This window comes from Mesoplodon mirus (assembly GCF_964341445.2).
Source record: "Mesoplodon mirus genome assembly, chromosome: 2".
NCBI lineage: Eukaryota > Metazoa > Chordata > Mammalia > Artiodactyla > Ziphiidae > Mesoplodon > Mesoplodon mirus.
This window is the reverse complement of record NC_138977.1, coordinates 123,805,951-123,832,736: the sequence shown is the minus strand read 5'-3', so window position 1 is coordinate 123,832,736 and position 26,786 is coordinate 123,805,951. Positions and strand designations below refer to the sequence as shown.

The 26,786-nt window shown below is 61.8% G+C and overlaps 1 protein-coding gene across 3 annotated transcripts; it reads right to left on the bottom strand.

Annotated features, from left to right (window-relative positions):
• Nucleotides 1-542: 542 nt before the first annotated feature.
• UVSSA (UV stimulated scaffold protein A) lies at nucleotides 543-25,963 on the bottom strand. 3 transcript variants are annotated; one of them, XM_082611060.1, is made up of 14 exons: nucleotides 25,898-25,963; nucleotides 24,796-24,903; nucleotides 23,314-23,644; nucleotides 22,103-22,223; nucleotides 20,993-21,283; nucleotides 20,095-20,207; nucleotides 19,874-20,002; nucleotides 11,910-12,027; nucleotides 6,564-6,708; nucleotides 6,027-6,152; nucleotides 5,124-5,307; nucleotides 4,584-4,695; nucleotides 1,792-1,957; nucleotides 543-764 (listed from the first exon to the last, which is right to left on the bottom strand). In XM_082611060.1, exons 2-14 carry the CDS (start codon nucleotides 24,891-24,893, stop codon nucleotides 671-673), a joined length of 2,028 nt encoding a protein of 675 aa, XP_082467186.1. In that variant the 5' UTR covers nucleotides 24,894-24,903; nucleotides 25,898-25,963; the 3' UTR covers nucleotides 543-670. The 3 variants fall into 3 exon arrangements, with proteins under 3 accessions (XP_082467186.1, XP_082467185.1, XP_082467187.1); XM_082611059.1 differs by having other exon boundaries at nucleotides 25,873-25,919; XM_082611061.1 differs by lacking the exon at nucleotides 25,898-25,963 and adding an exon at nucleotides 25,381-25,569.
• Between the last annotated feature and the right edge of the window lie 823 nt (nucleotides 25,964-26,786).

Sequence of the window (26,786 nt, the reverse complement as noted above, 5' to 3'; positions counted from 1 at the left end):
GAGACTAGAGGGGGCCGGGGCTGGGGGAGCAGGGTTTCTTTTAGGGTGATGAAAAGTTCTGGAACTAGACAGTGGTGGAGACTGTACAACACTGTGAGTGTATTTAACATCACCAAACTGTACACTTTAAAGGCATGAACATTACGGTACATGAGTTATGTCTCAATAAAGTTGATTTTAGAAGAACAAAGAGTGAGGTAGTTCCCTGCATTCTGATGTGGAACCACCACCAGCATGTCTGTGAGCTGGAAACACCAAGAGCAAACAGCTGGCTCCCCTTCGTGTCAACGTGAAATGTGGGTTTTCCTCCGAGGAGGAGAAGGCTGGGGAGCAGGGCTGGAGGCTGCACACTCGTCCTGGATGTTGAGCGACCCTGAATCACGCCACAAAGGGCACAGGCTGTACAAGACACCCACCTGTGGACACGGCTGCCCGAGTTCACCCCGGGCTACTGGGCAGTCAGACCCGTAAGCGATGGCCGTGGTCCCCCGCAGCAGGGGAGAGTCCACACCTCTGGGGCACTTTAAGGAGAAAGTGCACCATTTCTTCACGTTAAATACACAATATAATTGTGGCTGTTGTTACAGCCCAGACCTGGGTCTGCCTTCCCATCCTAGCTCATCAGCAGAAGAAGAGGAGCTGACGACCAGAGTGAACCCGGCCTGGCGCTCTAATTCAGCGCGTAGTTAAACTGGTTTGCAAACTTCTCATGCTTCTTCTGGTCCATCTGGTTCATGGCTGTGACCACCCTCTGCACAGCGGCCCTGCAGGGAAAGCACAGCGAGATGTGATCAGGGAGGCACCGGCCAGGGCTCCGGGCTGCTCACTGCAGCCTGGCTGGGCTCAGGCATGGGTCCTGGGCCGGCTGCCCGTCCGCTCCCTACGGACGGGCAACACAGCTCGGAAATAGCCAGAGCTTCCCCGTCCAGAGCCGGACGCCACAGTGAGTGGCGCTGCCCCCAAACGTGGCCTTGGCCGTGTCCTGGCATCTCTCCCATCGCTCCCTGAGCCCTGAAGGCAGCCCCCAGGATCCCCAATCCTGCCAGCACCAGGGTGCACCCCAGAACGAGGGTGCAGCCTGCCCAGCAACCGGGCAGGAAGCAGCGTGTGGGCAGAGGCGGTCAAGACACGCTAGATCCACTCAGCCCAGCTTGCTTTTGCCCCACTGTGCAAAGAGCTCGACGTCCGGCGAGGAACGTGCGTCTCGCGGCCAGCCTGGCTGCCGTGATGAGGTAGCGCCTGTGCCTGGGAGGAAGCCGCTGGGGCCTGGCAGCGAGGAGGCCCAGACACGGCCACCACTCCAGGGGTCAGGCACGACCTCCCTCACAGATCACAGAGGCTCTGGCCACAGCTCCAGGCCCCTTGAAGGACACCCCCGGTCCCCGCTCCTCCGGGCGCCAGCACCCATGGCACCATCACCCCTGGCTGAGCCACGGGGAGCCAGCCTTGTGCCCGGAGCCCAGGGGCCAAGCCCTCCCCTGGATGCAGACACACAAGGCAGGCTGGCGGCGAGGAGCTGTGGGGGCTCCGCGGGGGTGCTCAGGAAGCCACCCTCCTGCTCACCTGACTCGGGCAGGGCCCTGGCGCCGCCTCCTCTGCCCGGGGTGGACGGCGCCCATGGGGCCTGGGCACGGACACCCTTGTGCCTTCTAGGGCACCTGGCAGCACCGTGAGGAGCGCCTCTGGCCGCCAGAGCGGCGGGGTGGGGGCGCAGGCTGGCGGCCTCTCCACTCTCGCTGCCAGCAACACCGGGCCTGGGGCGGAGGGTGGGACCCCGCGAGGAGCTCTTACTTGGCGAAGACCTTCTTGGCGATGCGTGCACGCGCTGTGTCCGCCTGCCGCTTGAGGTCGGTGAGGCCGGACCGCCGCCGCCTGCCCTTCCCACGGGGCCTGGATGAGCCAAGATCCACCCCAGTGGCTGCCTCCACGTCCCTCATGAGCTCAGGGTCCTGCCAAGCTGCAAACACACCCGACACTGCAGAAAACTCCCGGAGCCGACCTCACCTGAGCCCTGAGCCCTCCCTGACACGGGGGCAGGGAGGGCCACCGGCTGCCCGAGGAGTGGGCACAAGGCCCCCGTAGGCCAAGGTGGGTGCCTCCACTGACCCCTTAGGCAGGAAGGCAACCGAGGCTGGCGGCCAGGGGCAGTGCCACGCGCAGGCTGCTTCGGCTTCCAGGCTGACGGTGCCCCGCCAGAACCCAGGCGTGGCCGGCCTCCGGACCCGTCTGCTGGCCAGAGGGTGTGCACAGCAGGGTGGCCACGGCCTCTTTACTAGTCCAAAGATAACTTGGTTCCAGGCTCCAGCGATGAGGGTGTCGGGTTCACGCACGCAGCCCTGCTCCTCCCGCCACGACCCAGCCCCTTCAGGTCAGAAGACGGTGCTCCGCAGGGAAACAAACGTCACCCAGCCCCAAGGCCTGGTCTCACCAGACCCGGCTGCAACAGAGACAGGTCAGTGTGCCTGTTTGCCAAGACGGGAAGCGTTAACTGTCTAAATAGGGGGTCCCAACGCAGCAGGCACAGGCATTGGAGTCAGGGGCCAGCGTCCCAACTCCACGCACCACTGCCCTGGCAGCGACTTCCACCTCAGTCTCCTTCTGCTGTGTCGGGGGCAGGGCTGGGTCGCGTGGAGGTCCCTGAGATTCAGGCTCCATCTAGCCCGCTGGCTCGGGAAGGCCGCCCTGGTCAGGAGTGTGACAGCACAGCCCCCCAACGTGCCCAGACCTACGGACCCAGGCCCTGGCTGGCAGAAGGGGGCTGGACACCCCAAACCCCGATGGCGCCCACCATGCAAACAAGAGCCCCACGGGGAGCTGCAGCAGAGGGGCCGGGTGGCAAGCAGGGCACGTCCAGTGGGGGGAGAAGCCACGCGCCCAGACAGATAGCGAGGCCTCCCCAAGTTGATTTTTGAAGTGAAGGAATACGGGGTGGCACAATCCAGATACAGGAACGATTAATCCAAGATTAAGGAAAACTGTCCAAACAGTTTATCTCCCAGTAATGAGAAGGCGTCACAGTTTAGGAACCCGGTGAATGGAGCAATTGTTTAAACACAACGGAAAAACGCCGGCACCCAGTAGAGATGGAATGAGCATCCCAGTAAAATGAAGGAGCAATTTAAAAGCCTTTGAAAAAAATCAATAAGAGCCGGGCCACGGGGCCGTCCTGCGTGCTGACGGGCCCTGGAGCTCCGCGCGCATTGTCACCGAGGTTAACGCCAGGGAAAAGAAAATTGCCCGGCGTGTGAGGGAGGCGGGGATCGATACTGTAGTTAGTAAAGAGATGCTATTTCACATCTGACTGGCCAGCGCTGGCCCACGGCCCCGGCATGATACCTGTTGTTAACAAGTCACCGAGGGCTGCAGATCCTGATACTCTTCAGGGCTGACACAAAAATAGGCACTTAATTTGCTCCCGAGCGTGGGCCACCAGGGAAGGCCTCGCCCGCGGATTAATGGGTCAGGGCCCCTCCCCGCCGCCCGCCAGGGCTCCAGGCGCCAACCCTGGGTGTGAGGCCGAAATCTAACATTTGTCTCTCGTGACAAAGGGAAAAACCCTGCTAAAGAGGACACACGGCCCAGCTGAGACCCACACTAGCACCACCCCTACAGACACAGCCGCCTTCTGCCTCGGGGGGCTCTGCACCGTGGGCCTGGCCTTTCTTTTAAGAAAAGGGGCCCAAGGCGGGACGGCCTCCAGACCCCAGCCCAGATCTGACAAACCACGGGACGTCGACATGGGTCAGGGCGGCCCCAGTGGGCCCACCACCCCCACCCCAAGCATGCCCGGGTGCTGCCCTGCCAAGGATGCCGCTTCTGCGGGTCACCATCCTGCCCAGCTGTTCAGGGCCCTCTGGGGGCCAGACAGCCGCCACCCCACAGCTCGTGCCAGAACACAGCACCGGCTCACGTGCTAGGATGAGATGAGCTCCCTGAATGGCGGAGAACAGCGTCTCGGTGGCTTTGGCACGAAAGCCCCTCTCTGTTTGGCATGAAATAGGCCTACAGGCCGGGAAACAGGGGCCCTGAGTAGGACCCCAAGAGAGCGCCCCAGGCTCAGAGGCTCAGCAAGGATGCCTGGGACCACCGGGCAGGACCCTCACCTTCTGCCCACACACACGCACACACAGTCCACGTGCACGCAAATCGCACACCACACACACCACAGCCCTCCTGCCCGGCCCCTCGTGCATGGCTCTGCAAGACAGCAGGTGACGGAGGGGGGCAGCTGGCGTCCTGGAAGCAGCTCGGGGCTCAGCCAGTTAACTTTTCATGCCCCGGTTTTTCCATTTGCTTAAAAACAGGTTTAAGAACCCAGAACCCAGACAAACGAGGACAAGGTGGTTTCTGGCCGTGAGTGTGTATCCACGTCGCCCATCAGGAGCCGTGTGAAAATGTGGTCAGGCTGGTGCTCAGGGTCCTGCTAGCCCCGAGGACAGTGTGTCCCGGCCACGCTTGTGAGTTATGACTGAGTGGGAGGTGGCAGGCGACCACATGTGGAAACCACGGGTCACCCTGTAGGTTGCCGGGGTCCAGGGTGCTCCCCACACCGTGGCTGCCCCTACCCTGTCCCCCGGACCTACCTGGGCGCCCCGCCGCCCTCTGCAGCTGCTGCTTCTGCTCGCGGACCCTGTCCTCCGGATGGAGGGGCCGTCCCGTGTCATCTCTTGGGATGATCTTCCCATGGAAAGGGCACTGAGGCAGAGAACAGAGCAATTCTGAGGCGGGAGTGGGCCACTGGCCATCCCTACCTTCACGGCTCTCGGGGACGGCCAGCCCACACCACCCTCTGCTCACACACCCCTCAAAGGAGGCGCCCTCCGGTGCAGCCGCGACAGAGCCAGGCAGCGGAGGGAGATCTGGTGTCAGTCTGGCCAAAGCCCTGCTTGGCGCACAGTGCCGCCTCCGTGGACCCCCAGCCCAGCACAGAGCGCGCTCAGGAGACACACGTGGGGAGGGACGCAGGGGCCAGGACAGAGCAACCCAGCCCTGTGCCTGCATGTCAGACCACCCACCCAGGGGAAGGTCCTGGCACCAGCAGCCTGGAGCCCAGCGCCCCCTCCGGCCCCATCCTGGCCTGGCCGAGGTGGCCACCCCACTGCCCAGCCCCCCACCCTCCTCACCTTCAGGCGGTCTTGGCGCTCACAGAGCCGGCCGTCAGGCCGGGGGGCACGGCACCGGTGCTGCACAGGCTCAAATCGCCCCGCAAAGGTGATTTGGCGGCTCCGGAGAGACTCAGAGACAGCGGCGCTCTCTACTTCCGCGTCCACCTCGCGGGGCTTCCAGAAGCGGTGCTCCGAGTCGGACCTGCACACGGACTGGATGCTCAGCGCCGTCATGCGGTGGCCACCGCAGCACCCGCAGCAAGGCTGGCCTGGGCGGCTGAGCAGGGGCCACCCCTGGGCCTGTGAGCCCATCCAGGACAAGCAGAGACGCATAGCATGGCAGGGGCACCAGCAGGCACCCCACCCCGGTGGCCTGCCGCCCTAGCCTGGTCTGGACTCGGGGCAGGGGCTCCCTGACGGAGGTTAACAGAGGACAGATCCGCCCACCCCCACCCCCGTGTCCACTCTGGAGAGAAAGTGTCCAGCGCAGCAACGGGGGCGGCGGCTTCCCAGAAACTCTCTGCGGAGCCCCAGGCCGGGCCCGCGGAGATCCGAGTCAGAGGACCAGAGGGTGGTCGTGACGAGGGCCTGGGCAGAGAGCCTGGAGCAGTGGGCTGGGCTGGGCCGGACCCCAGTCCTAGGCAGACAAGCCTTCATGCCGTCTGTCATGATGGCCAACCATCAGGGTGGACAACAGGGGACATCCCCCCAGGGAGTAACGAGGTTCAAAGAAGGTCCACAGGCCTCTGGGCAGGGCTGTACGACCCCGGACACCATGCCTATGAGAGCCCGAGAGCTGCGCTCAGTGGGACGTGTGAGGGCCTGCGCGGCAGAGCTGGGCCCTGCGTTGGCTGTGTCCCCTGCGCCCAGGCTGGGGGCAGGCTGGGTGGCCCACAGGACCCATGGGACGCCCGCACTCACTTGAGGATCTTCCCGGCCATCGGCTCCTCTCGGCCCCAGTAGCACAAGTCCACCCCGAAGGGCACGACAGGCGCCCGGGCCCGCTCTGCCGCCAGCTTCTCAGCCTCCTCTGGACCCAGCGGCACCCTGGAGACAGCAGAGGAGGATTCAGTGATGTGCTGCCGGGAGCCGGCCTCAGCCACCTGCCTCTCCACAAGCCCCGGAGCTCCTGGTCACACGCCTGGGCTGCAACCATTGCCACCTCGGGCCTGGAACCCAGGGCAGCCCCTGAAGCCCTACGAAAAGGCTGGCCATCCCAAGACCATACGGGGAGCTGGCCTCAGATTTGCGGTCCTCACGCTGGGCCCAGGGGTGTCCTGACGCCTGCCCCCTTGAACCCCCGAGCCTTGGCTCGCCCCCATGGCCTGGCCTACACACCAGTGCTGAGGACCCCCGGCCCCTGCAGCCCCTGCCCCAGTACAGATGTTGGCAGGTGCTTGCCCGGCCAGGGGTGCACACACGGGGCTGCCTGGGCAGGGGCAGGTGTCTGGGCATCACCTGGGGCTCGGGGGCGAGGCTGGGGGCAAGTGGCGCTGGAGCCAATGCAGCTGGGCGGCCGCAGAGGTGGGGTCGCAGGCCTCCTCGCTGCTCCCCGTCCTCTTCCTCGCCTGCGAGGCCAGCGTGGCCGGGTCTTTCTCCAGCCCTGTGACAGAGACATATCTGCTCTTGACCACCATCCCCATGACCCCGGACAGACCCCTGGAGGGCGCCGTGTCCCCATCCTACAGTGACGGCACAGCATGTGTGAGGGCGCCGAACCCTCCATCAGCACAGCACCTGCCCCGCCAGCCAGATGAGGCCCCAATGCCAGCATCTCACCGGCAAGGCCACCAGGCCACCTCTGCAGGCCAGGGTCCGTGCCCAGGTCCCCAGGGCAGGGGGAGGGCAGCTTCTCTGACACTACTGGGCCCCACTGGCCCACCTGTGCCGATTCCCGGGCTGTCCCTGACCCCTGCCAGCCCCTCCCAGCTGGGCACCTGGGCCAAGGGCTGCCCAGGAGGCACGGGGCAGGGTGTGGGTTAGGACCTCAGAGGCACTCCATCCCGAGAGCAAGGGCAGCGCCTCCCTCCCCAAACTCTCCTCCAGACAGGGAACCACTGCCAAGAAAGAAGTGAACAAGAAACAAAATATTTGGAAGGTGAGAAAGAAAGAGGAGCTGGAGACCCACCAGGGCCCCACAAAGAGGGAGCCAGGAAGACGAAGACAGCGGGCAAGCGGAGGAGAGGACGAGTCCAGGCCGTGCTGAAGGATAGGAGGGTGGCTGCACACCCATGGGCAGCTCTCTCTGGTCAGAGATGTGAAGGGCATTCACATAGGCATCAGCTTCCACATTACTGGACCCCGGAAAGAGAAAAGATAACTGGAGTGGATGAAATAAAGAGCCCAATCTTCCTGGAATCAGAGCAAGACCGAGGGGCTCACTGAGTATCAGGAAGGAGACAAAAGGAAGAACGTGCAAGGCTCTTACAAGGACGTTTAGGAACGCGAGAGATGAATAGAAAGGTCTGAGCAGCTTTCCTTCGGAAGCCACAAGCCTCCCACAGGCAACAGTGAGTGTAAGGTCTCGGAAACAACAGTCAAACTCAGAATTTTATACCCAGCTACGCTAGGTTTCAACATGCAGGTCAAGGACACAGCCCCACCTGGAGGTTCAGGAGGGTTTGCGGGACATGGAGAGAAAAGGCCAAGAAATGACTTGGTAAGATTCACTCCCACCTCCCCCGAAACCTGAGTACCCGCAACTGTCAGAAGTAAGTTGGTACTTGGACAACCCAATGTGCCGGGTTGGGGGGCCTGAGCGAGCGGGAGCCAGCATGTCCCCCATCTTGTGCAGGACGTGGGGACAGGGACGTGCTGGGAGGTGCATGGCGAGGGGAAGTGTGAGTGCAACTCTCCCGAGCAGGCGTCACCATCAGAAGCGAAAATACTCGTATCGTTTTATTTATACTGGATGAACACTTTCAAAACCAGCAGAAAAAAAGTTTACCCAGCAAATAAAAGGTAGGAAAAGAAAAAAATAAAACAGTAGCAACAACAGCAAACTAAAGAGGAAGGCTGGCAAAGAGATGTGCAGCAAACTGGTAACCCCAGCTGAGAACACAGTAGTAACTCAATGGATTCAAGTCAACGAAAAGACACACTGATGAAATTAAAAACAATCAGCAATTTACCACTTTGGCGAGAACCACTTAAAACAAAAGGTTAACAGAGACTAAAACTAAAAGAAAAGGATGAAAAGACACTCGCTGTGCCAAAGGGAACTAGAAGGAAGCTCAGCCAATGTCACCACAAAAAAAACTGGGTTTTACATCAAAAAGCTGTGTAAGTAGAGTGTGTGAAGGTGTTAACAGACGTGAATGGCTCTGCCTCATGAGCGCCCTGGGAGTGCCGGCCGGACCCTGGCCAGTGGGGGTTGGACGAAGGGTCAGTGAGGTAGGTCGTGGCTTCTATGACAGACCCTGGGGCCTCACGTCTGAGAAGTCCTTCCCAGGACACATGGAAAACTGACAAGAGCCAGGCAGGCAGCTCCAGGGGCCAAAGAGCCGCCCGCCACGGGAGCAGAGCAGCACCAACATTGACACGAAGCGCTGCCCGCGACGCCACGAGCCTGGCCTTCCTGATGGCGTCTCCATCCCTCCATCCACGTGCACAGACTCGAGAACATCCCCCGCTTAGAGAGAGAAACCAGACAGGAAATGACACAGCACTGAGAGCTGGACGCCAGGGGAAGTGCTTCCTGGGGGAGGAAGGGGAAGTGGGAGGGGGTGGGAGGGGAGAAAGGCGAAAAGGACGGGTTGGGAAGGCTGGCTCAGGCCACCATCAGCTCCGGGCTCTCTGCAGCAGGGCGGGCAGACCTTGCAGCCAAGTCCTCCCGGTGTCTGCACGTGGCCTCCCCGCGGGCACAGCCGGCATGCTGTCTGGTGCTTTTGTAGACGATAGCAGGTGAGTAGCTGCAACAGAGGCCGCATACTGCCCACGAATCCGAAAACGTTTACCCCAGGCCCTTCACGAAAAACGCCTGCCCTGCCTGCTCCAGACGCCCTCCAAGTTTGTGCACGGCCCTGAGAGTACAGGGTCCACCCCTGCTTCTCAGGTGCCCGTGGCTGAGAGTGGAGGACATGGGGCAGAGCCACTTGGCGTGGCAGGGTCCACCTTGGTCACCCGGCAGCACCATGAGCTCTGAGACCTGGGTGCTCTCAGAAGGCCGGCGGGGACCCGGCCCCATCACCAACACATCCCGGATCCATTCACAAAGCCTTCCAGATGCCCCCCACTCGGGATGCCAACAATGCAGCGTTACCAACTGGTGCAGACCCCGACACGGGCATGCGCACACACGGGGAGGTGGGACTGATAAGTGGCCGCTGTGGCACTCATGTAGGTGGCTACAATCACAACCCAAAGATCGATACGAGAATTCCTAAGAGTTACAAGAATGAAATATATTTTTCATCGATTTGTTGTTTTAAACCATTAAAAAGATGGGTGAGCATGTTGAAGCAGGGTAAACACTCAGAGCACTAAAAAAACACTACCGTTCTCACACTGCTGTAGAAAATCAATCTCCCTGACATACTTTCAAGGTAAAAGTCCGAAAAGCAGACGTGTCCCCCGGCCCCGGGTGCTGTGCTTTCGGGGAGAAAGTCACTGAGTCCGGGGAGACCAGAGGTCGCAGGTCACGGCGAACCCCGCCAGCCCCACCCACCCGCGCAGGGGCGTCTGCCTCAAACACAGATCTCAGTTCAAATGTGCTCCCTCGGCGGCTCTGAGGAAGAGTCATGAGAATGCCCAAACCCCCTGGGCTGGTTTAAACTGACCAAGTGGCACCTCCGTGCCTGCAGCGCTAAAGCAGATGGGGCGGGCAGGATCGATGGCAGGAAATGGAGGGGTGGGGGCTCCGCGTGGAGTTCGGCTGCGAGCCTGACACTATTGATTTTACCTAGTTCAGCTGGCCTTGTAATTAAAATGTAAATTTGAGAAAGAGATTACGTCCTGACAGAAATCGTAGGATTAACGGGAAGATAAAAGCCCCTCAGTGAAAATTCAGAGAAAGAAATGAGAAAGAAAACGGGCACCCGTCTCCTCAGCTGTGGATTCAGGCCGAATCTACTGCAGAGTCACCTGAGTTTAACTGAAAAACCAGTGATGAACTATCAACTACAGTTACGAACTGGCGCGCCCAGCACTTCCTGCAGGGGCCCCGTGGCCCCAAACTCTGTGCTCCAGACCAGGCCCCAGACCCCTCCAGGGAACGGGGGGACGGCACCCAGTCCCCCACTGCCGCAGGACAGACCCAGAGTTCAGCAGGTCCTGTCGTGCAAGGGCTCCCAGGCTGCCCGGCCCACAAACCACCAGGGGATGGCTCAGCTCCGCTCTGTCACACCTGCGGCCCCGCTGGGAAGACAAACGTCGGGTCGGTGACACCTGGAGGTGGTCACCCACAGTGGTGCCTGGAGACCTGGGAGCCTCTTGGCGGGGCTGGAGCTCCCTCGAGGTGGGGTAGCCCGGGGAGACCTGGGAGGGCAGTCATGGCACCCCAGGGCCTTCAGCACCCGTGGCAGCCTCACTGGTGTGGGACGAGGCCTCGCGGGGGGTGGGCCAGGCACCTGGAGGACGAGGCAGAACAGAGAGCACAGGGAGTGGCCCAGTGGTCAGAGGAGCCCCACTGCTGGGATGGCGTGGTCAGTCGGCGTGGTCGGTGAGGTCAGCGCAGCCGGGACCAAGGGCGGGGCGGGGGCCAGGAGGGCAGGAGGCGGGCGGAGGGTGCACCCTCAGGCACCCAGGGAGGGTCACGTGGCGCAGACGGCAGGACCCAAACACTGGAGAGCTGTGAAGCTGGTATGGTAACTTGGTGTGACACACCTAACGGGTCATGTCCTCACACTCCAACTGCCTGAGCGTCTAAACTAACAAATTCACATCTCATCTCACACACTCCGATTCAAATCAATTTGTCCACTTCGCCACAACCCCACATGCGATCTTGGTTTTATTAGCTTCCTCTGGAAAAGAGATGCCTCCTGTGCAGACGAGGCTTTTGGAAATTTTCTGGAAAAGAAAAGAATGCTACACGGGAAAGACAGGTCGTGGGTAGCACGCCTTCTCAAGGTGTGTCATTGCTCCTGGACCAGACATCAGGCTGCGACTCCATCAACGGGAAGGAGGACACCGCCTGACCCGTGACGCCCCTGAGAAACGGAGACTGGGCAGCAAGGGAGCCCAGAGAATGTGGGGTGGTTGCCCCCCACCCACCAAGGCAGTGGCGTCCCCCCCCAACTCCCTCCCAGCCCAAAGGGCCCTACCGCCGTGGAAACCACACCGCGTGCCCCCAACACCCTCCCCCAAGCCCAGGAGGTGCTCTCTGCTCTGAGGGTGCCCTTCCAACCCTGGACTCACTCCCGACGGCTGAGACTTCTGTGACCCCAAGCAGGGCTGCCCCTCACTGTGGTGGGAACTGAAGCTGCAGGGCGGGGGGGGGGGTCAGCATGGGCCTGTGGGGGTGGGTCGGAGGCCTCCGTGTGTGGACAGCCTGGCCGCACCCACAGGAACTGGCAGCAGGGCCTGCCCACCAAGTGGACCGCGGGAACCCAGGCCGGGCCTCAGGGAGGGGCCCAGGCCAGTGAGCGCCCCGATCAGGAAATGAGAGTCACACGGTTTTCAATGAAAGTGGCTCCGCGGGGTCGACGGGTGGGGTCCAGTGAACCTCAGGACCAGGTGGCACAGACTCGGGGTGCCTACCACGGCCAGCTCCCTGCTTGGCGGGCCCCAGGCCGGACGTGAGGTCTGCCCTGAAGGGCAGCGTCCTGAGCGGGACCTCCTCCCGGCCCCAACCTGGCCACTCACCATACTCAGGATGCAGGTGCTCAGGGATGCAGGCCTCATACCCTTCCTTCTCCGGGACCTCCACAAAGTCCTTGTCGTCCTCATCCTCGTCCTCGTCCCTGTCCCCCGGGGCTGCCGCCTGTGGACACACCCCCAGACCTGTGAGTGGACACCACAGGCAGAGACCCGGACAACCCCAGTCCTGCTTCTGTGGACTTTCTCCAAGTCAGGGTTTACTGTTGACCGTGATGGCCGTGTTTGAGGTCCGCTCCTGTCCCTAAACTACACGAGCCGCATGTGCTCCTCCACCGGCCGGCCCTCTGAGATGCACGGATGGGCACTGCTTCAGCCCACAGAGCCCCCACGAGCGGCAGGTCTCACCCGCACAGCCAGGGCCTGGATGACGGCCCTCCATCCAGCTCCAGCCAGGCCAAAGCACCTCATCCTGCCCCGAGCTGGCTCCCCACCTGGGCGTCCAGTGGTGCCAGTGTGACCACAGCACTTCTGGAATACTCTACCCTCAAGATGGCTTGTTAAAAAACCACCGGGGTTTCCCTGGTGGCGCACTGGTTGAGCGTCCGCCTGCCGATGCAGGGGACACGGGTTCGTGCCCTGGTCCGGGAAGATGCTGGGGAGCGGCTAGGCCCGTGAGCAATGGCCACTGAGCCTGAGCATCCGGAGCCTGTGCTCCGCAACGGGAGAGGCCACAGCAGTGAGAGGCCCACATACTGCAAAAAAAAAAAAAAACCACCGAAGAGGAAGCTTCCTCTGGACAAGGCCAACCTCCCCGCCTGCTCTGGCCAGGGACCCAAGAACCACCCAGGGCGTTCTTTTCAAGACCCGTCCCCTCCGCCTCTGCCCCCACCCCCTCCTGGGCAGTGCCCAGATGGGTAGGAGCGGCAGGGACACTGAGCACAGAGGGCTCACCTCTTGGGGACCAGAGGGCCCTCCAAAAAGCAGGACGACCGACGGCCTCGCACACGTGCCAATGTGCTGGGGCCACGTGCAGCATGAATGACATGTTGGCAGCCCATGCTGCTCAGACCGGGAGGCACAGCCCCTCCAAGGCCAGAGCAGCCTCCTGCTCCCCTTCTCCCTCACCCATCCTCAACGACCCCCCCGCACTCCAGGACAGGGCGTGGGGGCCTGTCCTTCCTGAGAGGGTCATGGCAGGAAGGCGCCCAGAAGCCCGGCCCCGCTGCCAGCGCCATCCTGAAACACTCGCGGGGCGCTGCCTGCTTCCAGCCTCTCAGGCCAGGAGGGGCTGCTGCCCCCACGCCTACCTGAAGGAAACGTCCAGAGAGGTAGCCCGCTGCCGGGGTGATAGCAACCAATGGTTGTATTCATCAGACTTGCCCTCCCCTCCAGAGCCCATCTCGACAGCAACGCCTCAAGGGCACACAGGCACATCGGAAGAAGGACGGAGGGCCCAGCCCGCCGACCCCCAGGGCAGGAGGCCAGCCAGGCCGCAGCTGCCCTTGGCACTGCCAGGCCGGGGACGCCCCACGCCCTGCGGACCCGAAATCCACGGAGGAGCTGCCCGCGAGGCCTAATCAGATGCAAATGCACTGAGCTTGGGCACACCCCGCGGCGTGCGTATGGGAAGCACGGAGACATTAATCACTGGAAACTGTAATTTTTGTTATCGGTCTAACACTGATCAAAAGGGAAGCCTGTCTCCGCCGCTGACCTGTGAAACGTCCCAATTATACTCTTTGGAAATGACAGGGGCACTTAACTCCAGAGCTGAGCAAATGACGACGATCAATCACGTTTGAATAACAATGAGCCGCGGACCTGAAAATTATTTTTGTATAGAATCTACCCAGGAATTTATGAAAGGTGGAAAGCAGCCCAAGGTTTTAGGGCATTACGGTCCCGGCTAGTGCAGTGCGTATCAAACACTAAACAGAATTTATGTGTTTTAATTTTCTAAAAGGTAGATGGGGACCGGGTGCTACAATGCATAACACATAGTGCCAGACTTTAAATATGGGGCTCATTTTCATAAAATATTATGCTTATTGCTCACACCCTTGAATTTCACCTGAGACTTTTATTAAATTTTCATTTCCTAAAAAATAATTAGCTGCTTAGCTAACTATTAGGAATTATACCTTCTTTCTCCCCAACTAAAGTTGTTTATCCCCATGATTAAACACTAAGCTCTGGCTCCCCCTGTTCTTAAATTCTCACTGACGAGGCCATGAGGCTGTATGGCACCCAGGAAGACCGTCTGGCCCTCAAGAGCTGCCTCCTTAGGGCCCCCGGCCAGGTCCTCGGGCACAGCTTTGCCGTGAGCGGCCCCGGGGCCCTCGTACGAGAGCTACCTTGGCCATTGCTGCCACGCTCACGTCCTAAACCCCTTAGCAGCTGGGGTGACCCTCAAACCACGGCCCTGCAGAAGGAAGCAGGGGCTTCGCTGCTGATACTGAACTCAAGCTTGAATGAACCCATTCTCGAGTTCTAGTTCATATGGGCTGGGCTGGGCTCTGCTGTCCTGAGCACACAGCGGGACCCTCTGCATCCGGCTCTGGGCACACTACCCGCACGGGAGAACAGCAGTGCAGATGTCCCAAGGCACAATCCCTGTGGCCGGAACACCTGGGGCCAAGGGCCTGTTCAGAGGAAGGAAACCCCCTGCCCGCAGGCTGGACAGTCCTCTCCAGGCCTCCGAAAAGCACATGGCTGGGGACACCGAGGCCCATGAGAAAGCATCCCCCTGTGCTCGAGGGGCCAGCCCAGGGGTCCCAGGCAGTCGCGGTGGCAACCTCCCCTCAAGGTTAAAGGTCACAGATCAGGTCAGACGCCACACTGGGTGCTGGTAGAGGCACTACGGGCAGAGGAGGGGTGAGGAGAGGCCCGAGGATCCTAGGAGGAGGTCACGCCCTAGGGAGGAATCGGTTGAGGGTGGGTGGCCTTCAAAACGGGGCCAGACTCACCAGTGGTTCTCAAGAGCAGTTTGCTGGAGCTGAGCTTCCCAATCGGGAAGAAAGACTACCAGACATGCTTAAGAAAGCAGCCCGCCCTCGTCTGGGGGCCAGGAGACCATGCCAGGCCGCCCCGGGGGGTGCGCCCACCCTCCCTAACAGGTCAAGTCCCAGGGCCTCGGAGGCCCGGGCAGGCGGTCTGAGCCCTGCGGTCAACCGTCTGGGTGAGGGCCAGGCCCCAAAATGAACCCTCCCAAGGCCGCAGGGAGGTGTGGAGGATGCCCTGGGCTTTCCTCTGGTTTCACACAAATTGATTCTCGCCCACAGTTAAAAGGATTTAGAAAAATGAGGCTCCCCGATCATAATTAAACAAGCAATAAAAACAGCTAAGATATACAACGTAATCTGTTTACAGAAGTAGGGCAGCAGGCTGCTAATTACTTGAGAAGGACAAGAAGAGCCACCTCCCAGGTCTGCCCGCCCAAGGCACGCCCGAGATATAGCTGGACCATTAAATAAATTTTGTGCGATCTAATTAACTCGGGGCACCATCTCCATTACTTTTCACCCAAGAAATCACTTTTGTTCAGTTTCATGTGTGTCTGTTTCCCTTTTTTTAAAAAAAAAAAATGATGTAAGGCCTCGTCAGACAAGTGAGCTCCAAGCTGCATTTGTCTCCGCGGCTTGATGGCAACGCATTTAAAACCCCATTCTATCTTATAAACTAAAAATTAAACGTGCTCAGCTGTGATGGTCGTCATCACATCGCTATTTATATGCTAATGCCCTCCCTGGACGCGGTGCAAATTGCCCAGCCAGGCCAATATCTCACGCGCATCTCCACTGCCAGGATGCACCTCAGAGGACAGAGGACGCGCGGTGACCACCACGGGCCCGCGAACAGGAGGCAGACGGGGCGTGGAGCATGTGCTCACCTCCTGCACAGGGGCCTGAGAGCCAACAGTCAGACTGACTGTCCCTTTCTCACCCGCTCCCATGCGGCCGAGCCCTGGGAGCTGCTCCGGCACCCTGGCCAGCCTGCCGGGGGTGCGCAAGGAGGCCACCAAACGCCTGGACATCCATTTCCAAGCCGAGGCCAGGTGGCCTGAGTCTGTTCTGCATCCAGATGAGCAGCGCTCTCCTCCCGAGAGCCCCGACGCAGCCCTGATGCTCGCTCTCCTCCCTCAGTGCGACCTCCTAGAAAGAGCGAGGTGCTTGCTGTGCCGCCTCGGCCTTGGTGAGAAGACCCATGCGGCTACGCCTAGACTCAATCTTCCCATCTGTAAGAGGACGGTGAAAATGGAATCGACCTCAAAGGGCTGATTTTGGAATTAACGGGACCACATGTGAAAAGTGTGTGGAAGACAGCGGCCACCCTGGAGGGTGCTGGGGAGGCTGGGCTGCAGGGCAGGGAGGGCCCAGGGGCTGCGGGGGGAGACGGCCGACCCCAGCCCCGCCAGCAGCTAACACGCTCCTGGTCCCAGTCCTCGTGAGAACATGTGCAGCCCCCTCCCCCGGCTCCAGCCCTCACGCAGCAGCCTTCAGCGCAGTGGTGATGGAGAGGGCGGTGGTGATGGAGAGGGCGCGTCACCAGGAAGGTTGTTTACTGGCCCTGCAGAACACAAGGTCCTGACTGCCGGCTGATTTAGTTCCCCTGCTTCCCTGGGGCACCCAACGCGGTCAACATTTCACTCCCCTTGTTCCCTGCTCCTTCCTTTTCACCTACAGGAAGCCAGCACTCAGCTCCGGCAGCAGAGAAACGCCTCCAGCGCATAGCACAGCCACAGCACAGCCGTGACAGCAGCCTGGCCGCGGCCCGCGCACCTGCCTGGGCGACCAAAACAGGAAGAAAACCTCACCCAGAGTTAAGAGGAGCGATCTCCACTTTTGCAATGAGAGGGGGTGTGTCTGAGTTAAAACCCTGTGGCTGCCACTTCAGACCACCAATGGGTGAGAACGAGAGCATCCGCGTGGGCATTCCAGCCGTGGAAGCGAGGAACCCGACAACTGAGAAGACACCCACACTGTCCACAGCTTAAACAGACTGATGCTTGGAATTATTTTTCTCTGGCTTACTGGTGGGGGGAAGATTAATATTTTGTTAATTACACAATACAAAGTTAAGTGGTGATCGTAGCTACATAGTTAAACAGCAGGCAATTTAAAAGTTTTCGAAGGATTTTTATCAGTTTAACAGACGTAGCAGCCACGGATTATTAGACCTCTCCTCTAGCAGCAGAACTGGAAACTAAATCTACCAAACGATGCTCCATATTGATCTAGTTAAGATTTATCCCCGGCCCGCTTCCACAAGAAACTGGGACAGACACTCTATAAAACAAACGGTTAAACGTATTTAAGCTGGCTTAAGTATTCTTTAAAGACAGAACGTCTACATCAAAAGGAAAACAATACGGCAACACACAGACTGAAACAGGAAATCTGAAAAAAAGGCCCTTGGCCTGGCTGCAGTCAGGCTGCCCAGGAGAAGCCCCTGCACGACCCACACTTTCCAAGGCCGAAACCATCGTCTAAGCTCCAGCACGACCTTCACATCAGCTTCGGTCTCTTCCACATTTGTTAAAATTCTCAAATATTTAACCACACGCTCCCAGCTCAGCTCATGCTAAATGGGGAAACACCAGGCAAAGGATTTAGGCCCCAGACATTCTATGTGAAAACGAGCGAGAAACACTGGTCCGTAATTCTAATCACCGCTAGGTCGCATGGAGAGGGCGCAGATGTGCAGATACTGCAGCCGCGTCTATTCTGGGAAGCAGGCTGCCCGAGCGAGCGGGGCGCTGCCACTCAGCGGCCGAGCCCCAATCACTCCATCAGCAGGCCCGCCGCCACTGCTAGTGAACCAGCGAGCACGCTCTCCAAGGATTCAGGGCCTTTGGAATCAACTCCTGCAGGAGCCTGACAAGGCAGCGCCACTGCCACAGCCGACCACGCACCCACCCCGACAGACCCTGGCCACCCCAGCCTGTGCCCTCTGACCTGACCGTGTCATCACGTGCCTCCCGGGCTTTGGGGCTGCCCGGCCACCGTCAAGGATGCGTTGATGTTCAAGCTGGAACCAGACCCAGTGGGCCGCTCAGGGCTCGCTCCCAGTAGCTGGCCTCACCTAGTGGCCCTCAAGGGAGCCGTGTCAAGACATCCAGAAGGTTCTGCTACCAGTTCAGGGCTCCGAGTCTTGCCGGCCCGGGCAGTGCATGCTGGCCCCAGACCTGGAGGGACCAGATTGTGCTGCCTGGTCTCTCCTTGAGGCTCTCCCCCAAAGCCCTGGCTGCTTCAGGGCGCCTGCTGCTCGGAAGAGGGGGGAGCTGCCCCAGCCCCGCCAGACACAGTGAGGGAAAGGCGGCCTTCGAGCAAGATAGGCCGGCCTCACGTGCCTGTGAAGGGGGCACACGGTGTCAACCCCTGATCCCCACACCCCTCACTGCTCTCGGCCCGGCCTTCCACACTGATGCCGCGCCGGGAGTCCGCTGAGGCTCAGAAACACGCCCCCCCCAGACCTGAGAGGATGCACAGACCAGACGAATTCCTCCCCCAGGCCCAGAAAGCACCCTTTCTCATTGTGAAACAAGTATCTCGGTCAAAATTCACAGAACTTATTTCCTGTTCAGTTATGCACCGAGTAAAGCCCTAGCGGCCACGGAAGCAGGGCCAGGCCCCCAGCTGACGACCAGGCCTCATGCCCACGTGCCGCGGGAGAAGGTCAAGATCGCCCTCTGCCGGTCCCCGGGGGCTGCACACCCGCAAAGAGGAGGGCAGACGACGGCCCTCGGCTCGGAAACTCTCAGAAACTCTCGCAGGGCCCATCCCCGCGGGCCCCTGGGGGCAAGGACGAGGCACCAAGGCCCAGGGTGCTGGTCCCTCTCCCCTCTAAGTCTGAGGGGCTTCAAACTTGACCTTTTCCTCAGCAAGGAACAGCACTCTCCCTACCCCAGGGCTTCCTCAGGAAATGGGAGAGGGACCTGCCCCTGCCCGTTCCCTCCCCCTTCAGGTGCCACGGCTCAACCCTGTGGGGTTCGGGCTCTGGGTGCCCCTGGGGTGCAGTGCACTCTGCTGCCTGTTTTCTCGTTGGTTCTGACCAGAGGCTTCTTGGCTCTGACCGCTGACGACGTCCAGCTGTGGCTGTCACCTCCCCCCCCCCACACCCTCCAGCTGTAGCGGCTCCCTGCCCACCCCCCACGGCCCCCTGGGACACCCTCAGAGGACCCAGCTCTCTTGGTCCCTTTCAGGCACGAAGGTCCAGCTCCTGGTGCAAGCCTACGGGAGGGGGCCTGGACGCCACCACCTCTGAGGCTCGGGGTCACCACACGGGGGCCTGGTGTCCGGAAGCAGGTGGTTTTACCCCTGCCCAGTCCCTAGGGCCCCTGGACCAGGGCCACACACCTGACCCCGCCCCACAAGCCTTGCTGGGGACACAGCCATCGAAGATCAGCTCCCCGCTCCCGAACCACGTGGCACCTGGGAGGTGGCGCCATATGCCCAGCAGATGGCGGGCCTTGAGCACCCTCCCAAAACCGGGCACCAGTCCCCACATCCACCCCACTTGGCTGCCCTAGGCTGGGACACTGCTCTCTACGTAAGAGACATCCTGGTTTTCCGGGTCCTGCAGCCACCCTCGGCTCCAGTGCACAGACGGGAGAAACACCCGAGGCTGGAAGTTGCTACCGAGTTCACGGGAAGGGGCCTACTAGGTGTTCGGGCAGGGCGGCAGCCTAGTCTCAGCGAGACCGCCTCCCGCACATCCCTGCCTGGGCCCTGGGAGTCCCCTCCCCAACTAGAGCCTTCGGCCCGCTGCCCAGCCCACCTCCCTCGCCCTTCTGCCAAGACCCGGTCCCAGTCCCTCCACGTGTGGCAAAGGCCTGGCTGTGGCCTCTGGTGCTCAGTCCAGGGCTCCCGCTCCAGGAAGTCGGTTCCCAGAGAGGAAGAGAAGGAACAACGCTGGGGCCCCAGGGATGCTTGCTTGCTTAGGAGGCCGAGCTGGTATCAGAGGAAGGTCCCCTGGCTATCCTCACGGGTGGACGGGCCGGCGGCACTCACCTCCCTCCTGCAGCCCTCCTCGGGCATGACGTCCAGCTCCCGAGATCGCCTCAGGGCAGTTTCCAGCTCGGCCTTCAGGTCGATAGCACCCTCCAAGTGCCCGCCGTGCAACCCTGCGCGGGTGAACAGCTGCGAGGACGGGGAATCACTCAGCAGGCCAGGCACCCTCCCTCCCTCCCCTGGGGTCACCCTGGCACCCTCTGCCCACACGCCTGGCCCACCTGGACCCAGGAGCACACGGCCGGCAGGAACTTGTTCTGGATGAGCCTGAGCGTGTCCCGGACCACGTGGATGATAACCAAGTTGTCCTCGTCCTTATGCACCTTCAGGCTGTCTGCAGCAAGCACATGGGTCATCAGAGGGACCACCGTCCGGGCAGGTCACTGGGCACCCCAGACGGGCCACCTGCACTGCCACCCACCCTGCCCCAGCCACGCATCACCCGGGACCCCAAACCTGACTCCCTAAGGAGACTCACTGCCTTGTGATCTCGGCCACGATGGATTCAGCCTGACCCCAACGCCTCCCTCCGCGCCAGGCGGTCGGGACACCCCTCCCCGCACTACTCGCAGGATGGAGGCCGCACCCGCCCCTGGGCCCCAGGGTCCTCCCTCTGAGCTCTGCCACGCCTACAAGCCTCAGCCAGGCACCCCAACCTCCAGCACGCCCCTGCCTCCATGGCCCCGGCCAGAGGGCGTCGGTTCCTTGGGGCTTGCAGGGCTCTTCCTGCAGCCCGGCTATCCTCCAGCTCCGCCCGAGGGGCCTGGGCCACATGGGGTCGGACAGGGGGTCAGTGCCCCTGCCCCACCGGTGGCTGGAAAGCAGGAGCCACGTGAGGCCAGCCTGTCACCACCTGTGTTGTCACAAACGTGGTGACAAGCTGTTTCTCAATGACTTCTTTCTCCCAGCCACCCTCCGACCCCTCTGCAGAGGCGCCCCATCACTGGCGCGTCAGGCCCACCCTCACCGTCGGGCCTGCGTGTCGCAATGAGGGCCGCGGGGTGGGGGCCACAGGACCCACAAGCCTGAGTCACCCCTGACCCCACAGCTTGAGAAGCCCAAGCTCTGGGACGCGCCGGGGCTGTGGCCAAGGCGGCCGGGCGTGAGCGCAGCCCGTACCTGAGGAGAACTCCACCTCGAGCGTGTACTCGCGGGAGCCCAGGCCGTGGTGCCGCACAAACCCCTCTGGGTCGCTGTCCTCCGAGGGCAGCCCCTCCGCCCCCGCGGCTCCCGGGCAGCGGGCGCAGGTGGCCAGAGTCTTGCTGCAGCAGGGCTGCTCCTCGTCCCTGCCACCCTCCTCGGCCGTGGCGGGCAAGGCAGCCCCCGGGGTCGGGTCAAGGTCAAAGGGCACCAGCAGTCGGAAGCAGCTCTCCAGCTCCATGAGGCAGCTCCGGATCTCCCCAGACATTTCTGGGAGGACGAGACGGGGCTCGCTGGGTCCCATCAGGACTTCGCCGTCGAGGGTGGGGATGCAGCCAGCTGCCCGCCCCGCCCCCCACTTCCTCCACAGGGGCAGACAGGCGCCCTGCTCCAGAGACCACCCGGCCGGCCGCGGCAAGGCCATACTTCAGGACGTCCCGGGTACCACCCTCAGCCCTGACTCATGCTGCGACGGCGCCTGGCGGCGTCTATGGACACCCAGCGAGAGCCTCTGTGGCCAGTACTTCTGGAAGACAGCAGCCAGCCGAGGGGGCACACCGCTACCGTCCCACTCTGGCCGCCCCCCACCCTCCCGGCATCTCCCCCGGGGCCGACCACCTCTCCCTGCTCTGCGGCTGTCCTGAGGCCAGGCCTCCTGCCCAGGTGCTCCCACCCTGGCTGCCCTTCACGGGAAGGGCTGGCCAATGAAGGAGATCTGGGGAGAAGGCCGGCAAGACCACAGCTGGCGGGTAGGGGAGCGTCAAACGCATGGGGTGCGCAGACCACCGCAGGGTACACGTCTCAAGCACAGCCGCCGGGGCCGCGGGGGAGGCGTGGATGGCCTGCAGGGTGCCTCCTGCTGCCCGGCCTCCAGAGGGGAAGGCTAGGGTCTGTCGCTGAGTGCCTCCCCCAGCCTTCAACCTGAGCCAGCTCCGCCCAGCCAGCCTGCCCACTTGCCTCCACCCACCCCCCCACCCTGTCGGGGACCAGGCCCTGGGACGGGAGAACAGAGAGCTAGGCGGAGACCCGAGACCTCCTGGGAAGGTGCAGCGGGTGGGCACGGGGGCACCCCCGGTCCCCACAGCTCACCTTCCATCTCCCGCACAGCCTGCTCAGACCTCTCCTTGTAGATTCTATCCAAGCGCTTCTGTTTCTCATCTGCTCGCTTTCTCTCTGCCAGAGTCCTAGCGTCCACATCTTGGAAATCTACCTGAGAAGTTGAGGTAAAGATCAGATCTGCCCGTGATGAACCCAAGTAAAACAAGAATAAAAAACGGCCCTAAGGGGACTTCCCTGGTGGCGCAGAGATTAAGAATCCGCCTGCCAATGCAGGGCACACGGGTTCAAGCCCTGGTCTGGGAGGATCCCACATGCCGCAGAGTAACTAAGCCTGTGCGTCACAACTACTGAGCCTGTGCTCTAGAACTCGTGAGGCCACAACCACTGAGCACGCGTGCTACAACTACTGAAGCCTGCAAGCCTAGAGCCCGTGCTCCACAGCAAGAGAAGCCCACGCACCGCAACGAAGAGTAGCCCCCGTCACCGCAACTAGAGAAAAGCCCGCGCACAACAACGAAGACCCAACACAACCAAAGATAAATAAAATAACTAAATTAAAAAAAAACTGGCGTTAGGGAAGACGCAGCCGCGCCAGCTACAGCCATGAGCTCTACGGATCTCAAGTTCACATGCGCTCTTTTAACACACACAGCGACACGCTCAGCTGCGATACTTAACCCCCGGGAAGAACACAGCCAGCGGTGTCTCCTAGTAAAATAAGACGTAAAAGACTTGCAGCCCCACGCGTGCTGCAGGCAGGCAGGCAGCAAGCTCGCTCCAATTAGTGGGAAGGAAGGCTGCTGGCTGGACCGAGGGACCTGAGAACAATGCTCGAGTGGACCCCTAGGGAGCGGCAGGAAAGGCAGCAGCCACAGGCCGGGAGCATGGGCACGGGAGAGGCTGGCACTACCGGTACTCGTAGGTACCACCCAGCCGGGCCGGCCAGAGCCTGTGGCAGCCCAGGCAGCAACTCACAGTGAAAGCAGGGGACAGCCCAAGCGCAGAGCCCAGCACAGAAAAGGGCTACGTCTGAACAGCTCAATCTCCCTCCTCCTTTTCTTCTTTCCTAGAAACCAGGTCCAAAGGCTCAGCACCACCTACACGTGGGGACGAGCTGCGGCTCTTCCCCCAAAGCTGCTCCTCCTGTCTTGGGAGCCCCTGAGGCCCGCCCCTTTCAGTACCCCCGGGGGCCAGGGAGGGCTCCCCGCGAGGAGGGGCAGTGCAGCTTGGGGCCTGCCTACCTGTTTGTTGTGCATTAAGAAGTGGAAGCCCAGGGCCAGCTTCTTATAGGCTGTGCCATACTTCTCATTCCAGCCGCGGATGGCCCGGGTGGCGGCCTGCCTCAGCTTCTGTGCCACCTCCCTGGGGGGAGGCAGGGGCCGCTCATGGTCGGTGCCCAGTGTGAGCTCCAGGAACTCCTGGAAGTTGGAAACGACTAGCATCCTGAAATGGTGAGACCTGGCAAAGAGCTGGTCCAGGACCTGGAAAGCGGAGAGGCGGGCCTCGGCGTGCTCCTGGCTCAGCTGGGCCATCAGCAGGTGGTAGGTGTGGCCAAGCTGCTCCTCTGAAGACCTGAGGACACAGCCATCCTCAGCAGGCGCCTGACGCACCCACAGGTGGCAGGGACGCGGGCCCTCCCACAGCCCTCTGCCCTTCCTCCAGAGCAAAGTGGACAAACTACTGCCCGTGGGCCAAACCCAGCCCCTGTCTATTTCTGCATAGCCCACAAGCCAAGAACAGTTTTTCCTTTTATTGGTTAAGACAAGTCAAAAGAGTAACACTTCCTGATGTGTGAGATTCAGCGTGGGTGCCCAGTTTTATTGGGACCCAGCCAGGCTCATTCATTCATTCAGCGGCTGACCGCCCGTCCACAGCCCAGTGCCCATAGCAGACTTGACCGCCTGCGGAGCCTGAAGGACTCCCCGCCCGGCTGGCCCGCGGGTAGAGATCTGCCGGCCCTGCACTCGCGTAGCAGAGACCCCACCCCAAGGGGAGACCACACGTCCCAGCACCCCCAGAAAGCTCTGTGGGCCTCTGGGAGCCGCCCTGGCGGGGCCGGCACACACCCTGACCCCTCGTTGCTCCTCCTCCCGGCTATCCCCGCCCCTCCACACACCCTGCTGTTTGGGGGGATTCTGGGGTGTGCGACAAAACCTGATCTGAGACACTATTTTTTATCAAAACATAAATCACTAACACGATCACTTAAGTTCTCCTGTTTTGTAAACACAGGATAAGAATGATCAGTAAATCTCCTCGGCTTACGTTCCCAGCATCTGAGAGGCCCTCGGCAGTGGGAGAAAAGAAGGGGTGGTGCTGAAGAACAGGTCCTGCAGAGCCTGCCTGCTATGACCTCTAACCTTCCTCCCATCCTTTGTTCCAACAGTAACTAATCCATAAGTCACACACGTGCGCTCAGGGACACGGACGGACACACACACACACACACACACGAGAGTAAACAGACACCAACCACAGCCCTGCTGTGTTCTCCCCCATACCACACAGCCCCACCTGGGACCGCTACCCAGAACACGACCAGGCGCTGCAGGGCCCTGGGGAGACGTCCCGGGCGTGTCCCTTTGCTGCTTCTTTCCTGGCAGAGGGTCGATCGTGGGGACAGGCAGGGGAGGGTGGACCCCGGGGGAGTCCCACAATCTCCCAGGGCTGTCACGGGCTTGCTGAGACAGCCGTCACCTAAAACGTGAACGCTTATGACGTACTTGCAAATTTTCTTCAGCTCCTTCATTTTCTCGGGATTCACTTGGGGCTCTCCTGAAGTTGTGAGCTCTTCCACCAACTCTGAAAGTTTCTGATCCATATGTAGAAACCTGGAACGCAGACACGCGAAATGACCACCTAGTACTTCAGGGCTCTGGGTTTCAACAGCAAATGTTTGCTGGGCTCCACTGTGCGCTGGGAATCGGGGTGTGGGCGCAAGGCTGGGTCCTCGCTCCCTGGCCTCGGGGAGGTGAACCCCGATGCTGAAATACAACAATTCAAGCTGACGTTCCAAATCAGACCAACAAAACCTTTTTGGTGGAAATTAGGAAAAGAGCAACAACAGCACGTGAGCTCTGGAGATCTACGGTCCGACCCCACCAGCGCGGCAGAGGCTGCAGCCCCGGCTGTTCTCCGCCTCTGCCCACGCACTGCGGTAAGGCAAGGATCAGAACGGTCTAAGATGCACTTAATTAAATTAGCTTTCCCACAGGACCGCCGCCGCTCCTCTTCCCTCGCCAACACGACTATCCATCCAAAGGCCACAAGGCGGCCTCTACACCCGGAGCGAGCTGCTGCGACTCGACCTGCGCGCGGGGAGCCGCCTGGAAGCCGGGTGCGGAGGAGGCCGGGGCGCCCGCGCAGCACTTGCGCAGGAAGGAAGGGGCCGGGGTCGCCCTGAGCCTGGGGCACCGAGGACGCCTGGCTGGCTGCAGGGCTCGGCTTCATCAGTGGAACGAAGGGCCGGGAAGGTGGGCGCAGCCTCTCCCGTCGCGCCCGCCAACAGTAACGTTTATCGTCGCCGACCCTCGGCGGTCGGGGCGGGAGCCGCTCTCCAGAGCACACGCCAGCACCCGGCTGCCCACGGCCTTGTCAGGGCCAACTCCGCCCCCGTCTTGAAGTCCGGGGAGCGGCTGGACTGAGGAGGGGGCGTCCGGGGAGGAGTGCGGTAGGGGCATCACGGGGGGACGCAGGGGGCGTCCCCGAGAGAGGGCTCGCCCTCCGGCCCCCCGCCCCCGCCCCCGCCCCCGCCCCCGCCCCGTCGCCCCTGCCGGGCGGCGCAACACCACAGTACCTACCGCCCGACCCGGCCGCTCGCCTCACCTCACCCTTCCGGCGAAGGACCCGCCCCCTGTCACATGCCCCAGATCGCGACAGTCATTGGCTCGCCCTGGCCCGGGCGGCGCGGGGGCTAAGGTCGGCCTGGCCAAGTTAGCATCTACGCCGCGATGCGGCTGCTCTCAAGTTAGCCCGCCCCTTCCGGAGGAGGCCCCGCCCACCTCCTGTCACGCGTCCCCGAGCTCGGCAAGCAATGGCTCGCCCTGACCTCCGAGGCGCGGACGTGGGGTCAGGGCTGAGGTCTGCGCAGTGACGAAGGCGCGCTCCCGGCAGGGGCGGGGCGGCCGAAGAGGGCGACGCGCGAGAAAAAGGAGGCGGGCGGGCGCAGCAAGTTCTTAAAGGAGCCGCGTGCGCGGGGGACGGGGCGGGGCCGGGGCGGGGCCGGGCTGAGGGGTGCGAGCTCGGCGTTCACGGCGTCGCCGCCGGGAGGACTGCGGTCCCCCGGCCCGGCCCCGCCCCTGCAACGGGACGCCCGGGTGGGCGCCGCTGCGCGTTTCTCCGGGAGCGCCGGAGACCTTCCCCAGGCGCCACTCGGAGGGCCTGGGAGGGGGCGCGGGCTCCCCGGGGCTGGGGGCCTCGGCAGATGACCCCCCCAACCCTCCCCAAGGAGTGGCCCTCCCGCTGTCGGCACTAGCCTCGCCTGGGCGGCTACACTTCCCGGGTCCGATGGCAGCGCTGGGAGCCGTGTCCGGGGGACCCTCCCCGGCAGACCCTCCCTGGTTCGTCTCCCGCCCGCTCGGTGGCCGAACGTCCCGGAGGCGGGGACACCCCGGGCTGGGCGTTGGGTCCTCACGCGGCCGGGGACCCCAGGTGCCAGATGACACCCCCAGCCAGGTGGCCCCGCACCCCAGCCGCCCTCCCCGGCGGCCCCGGC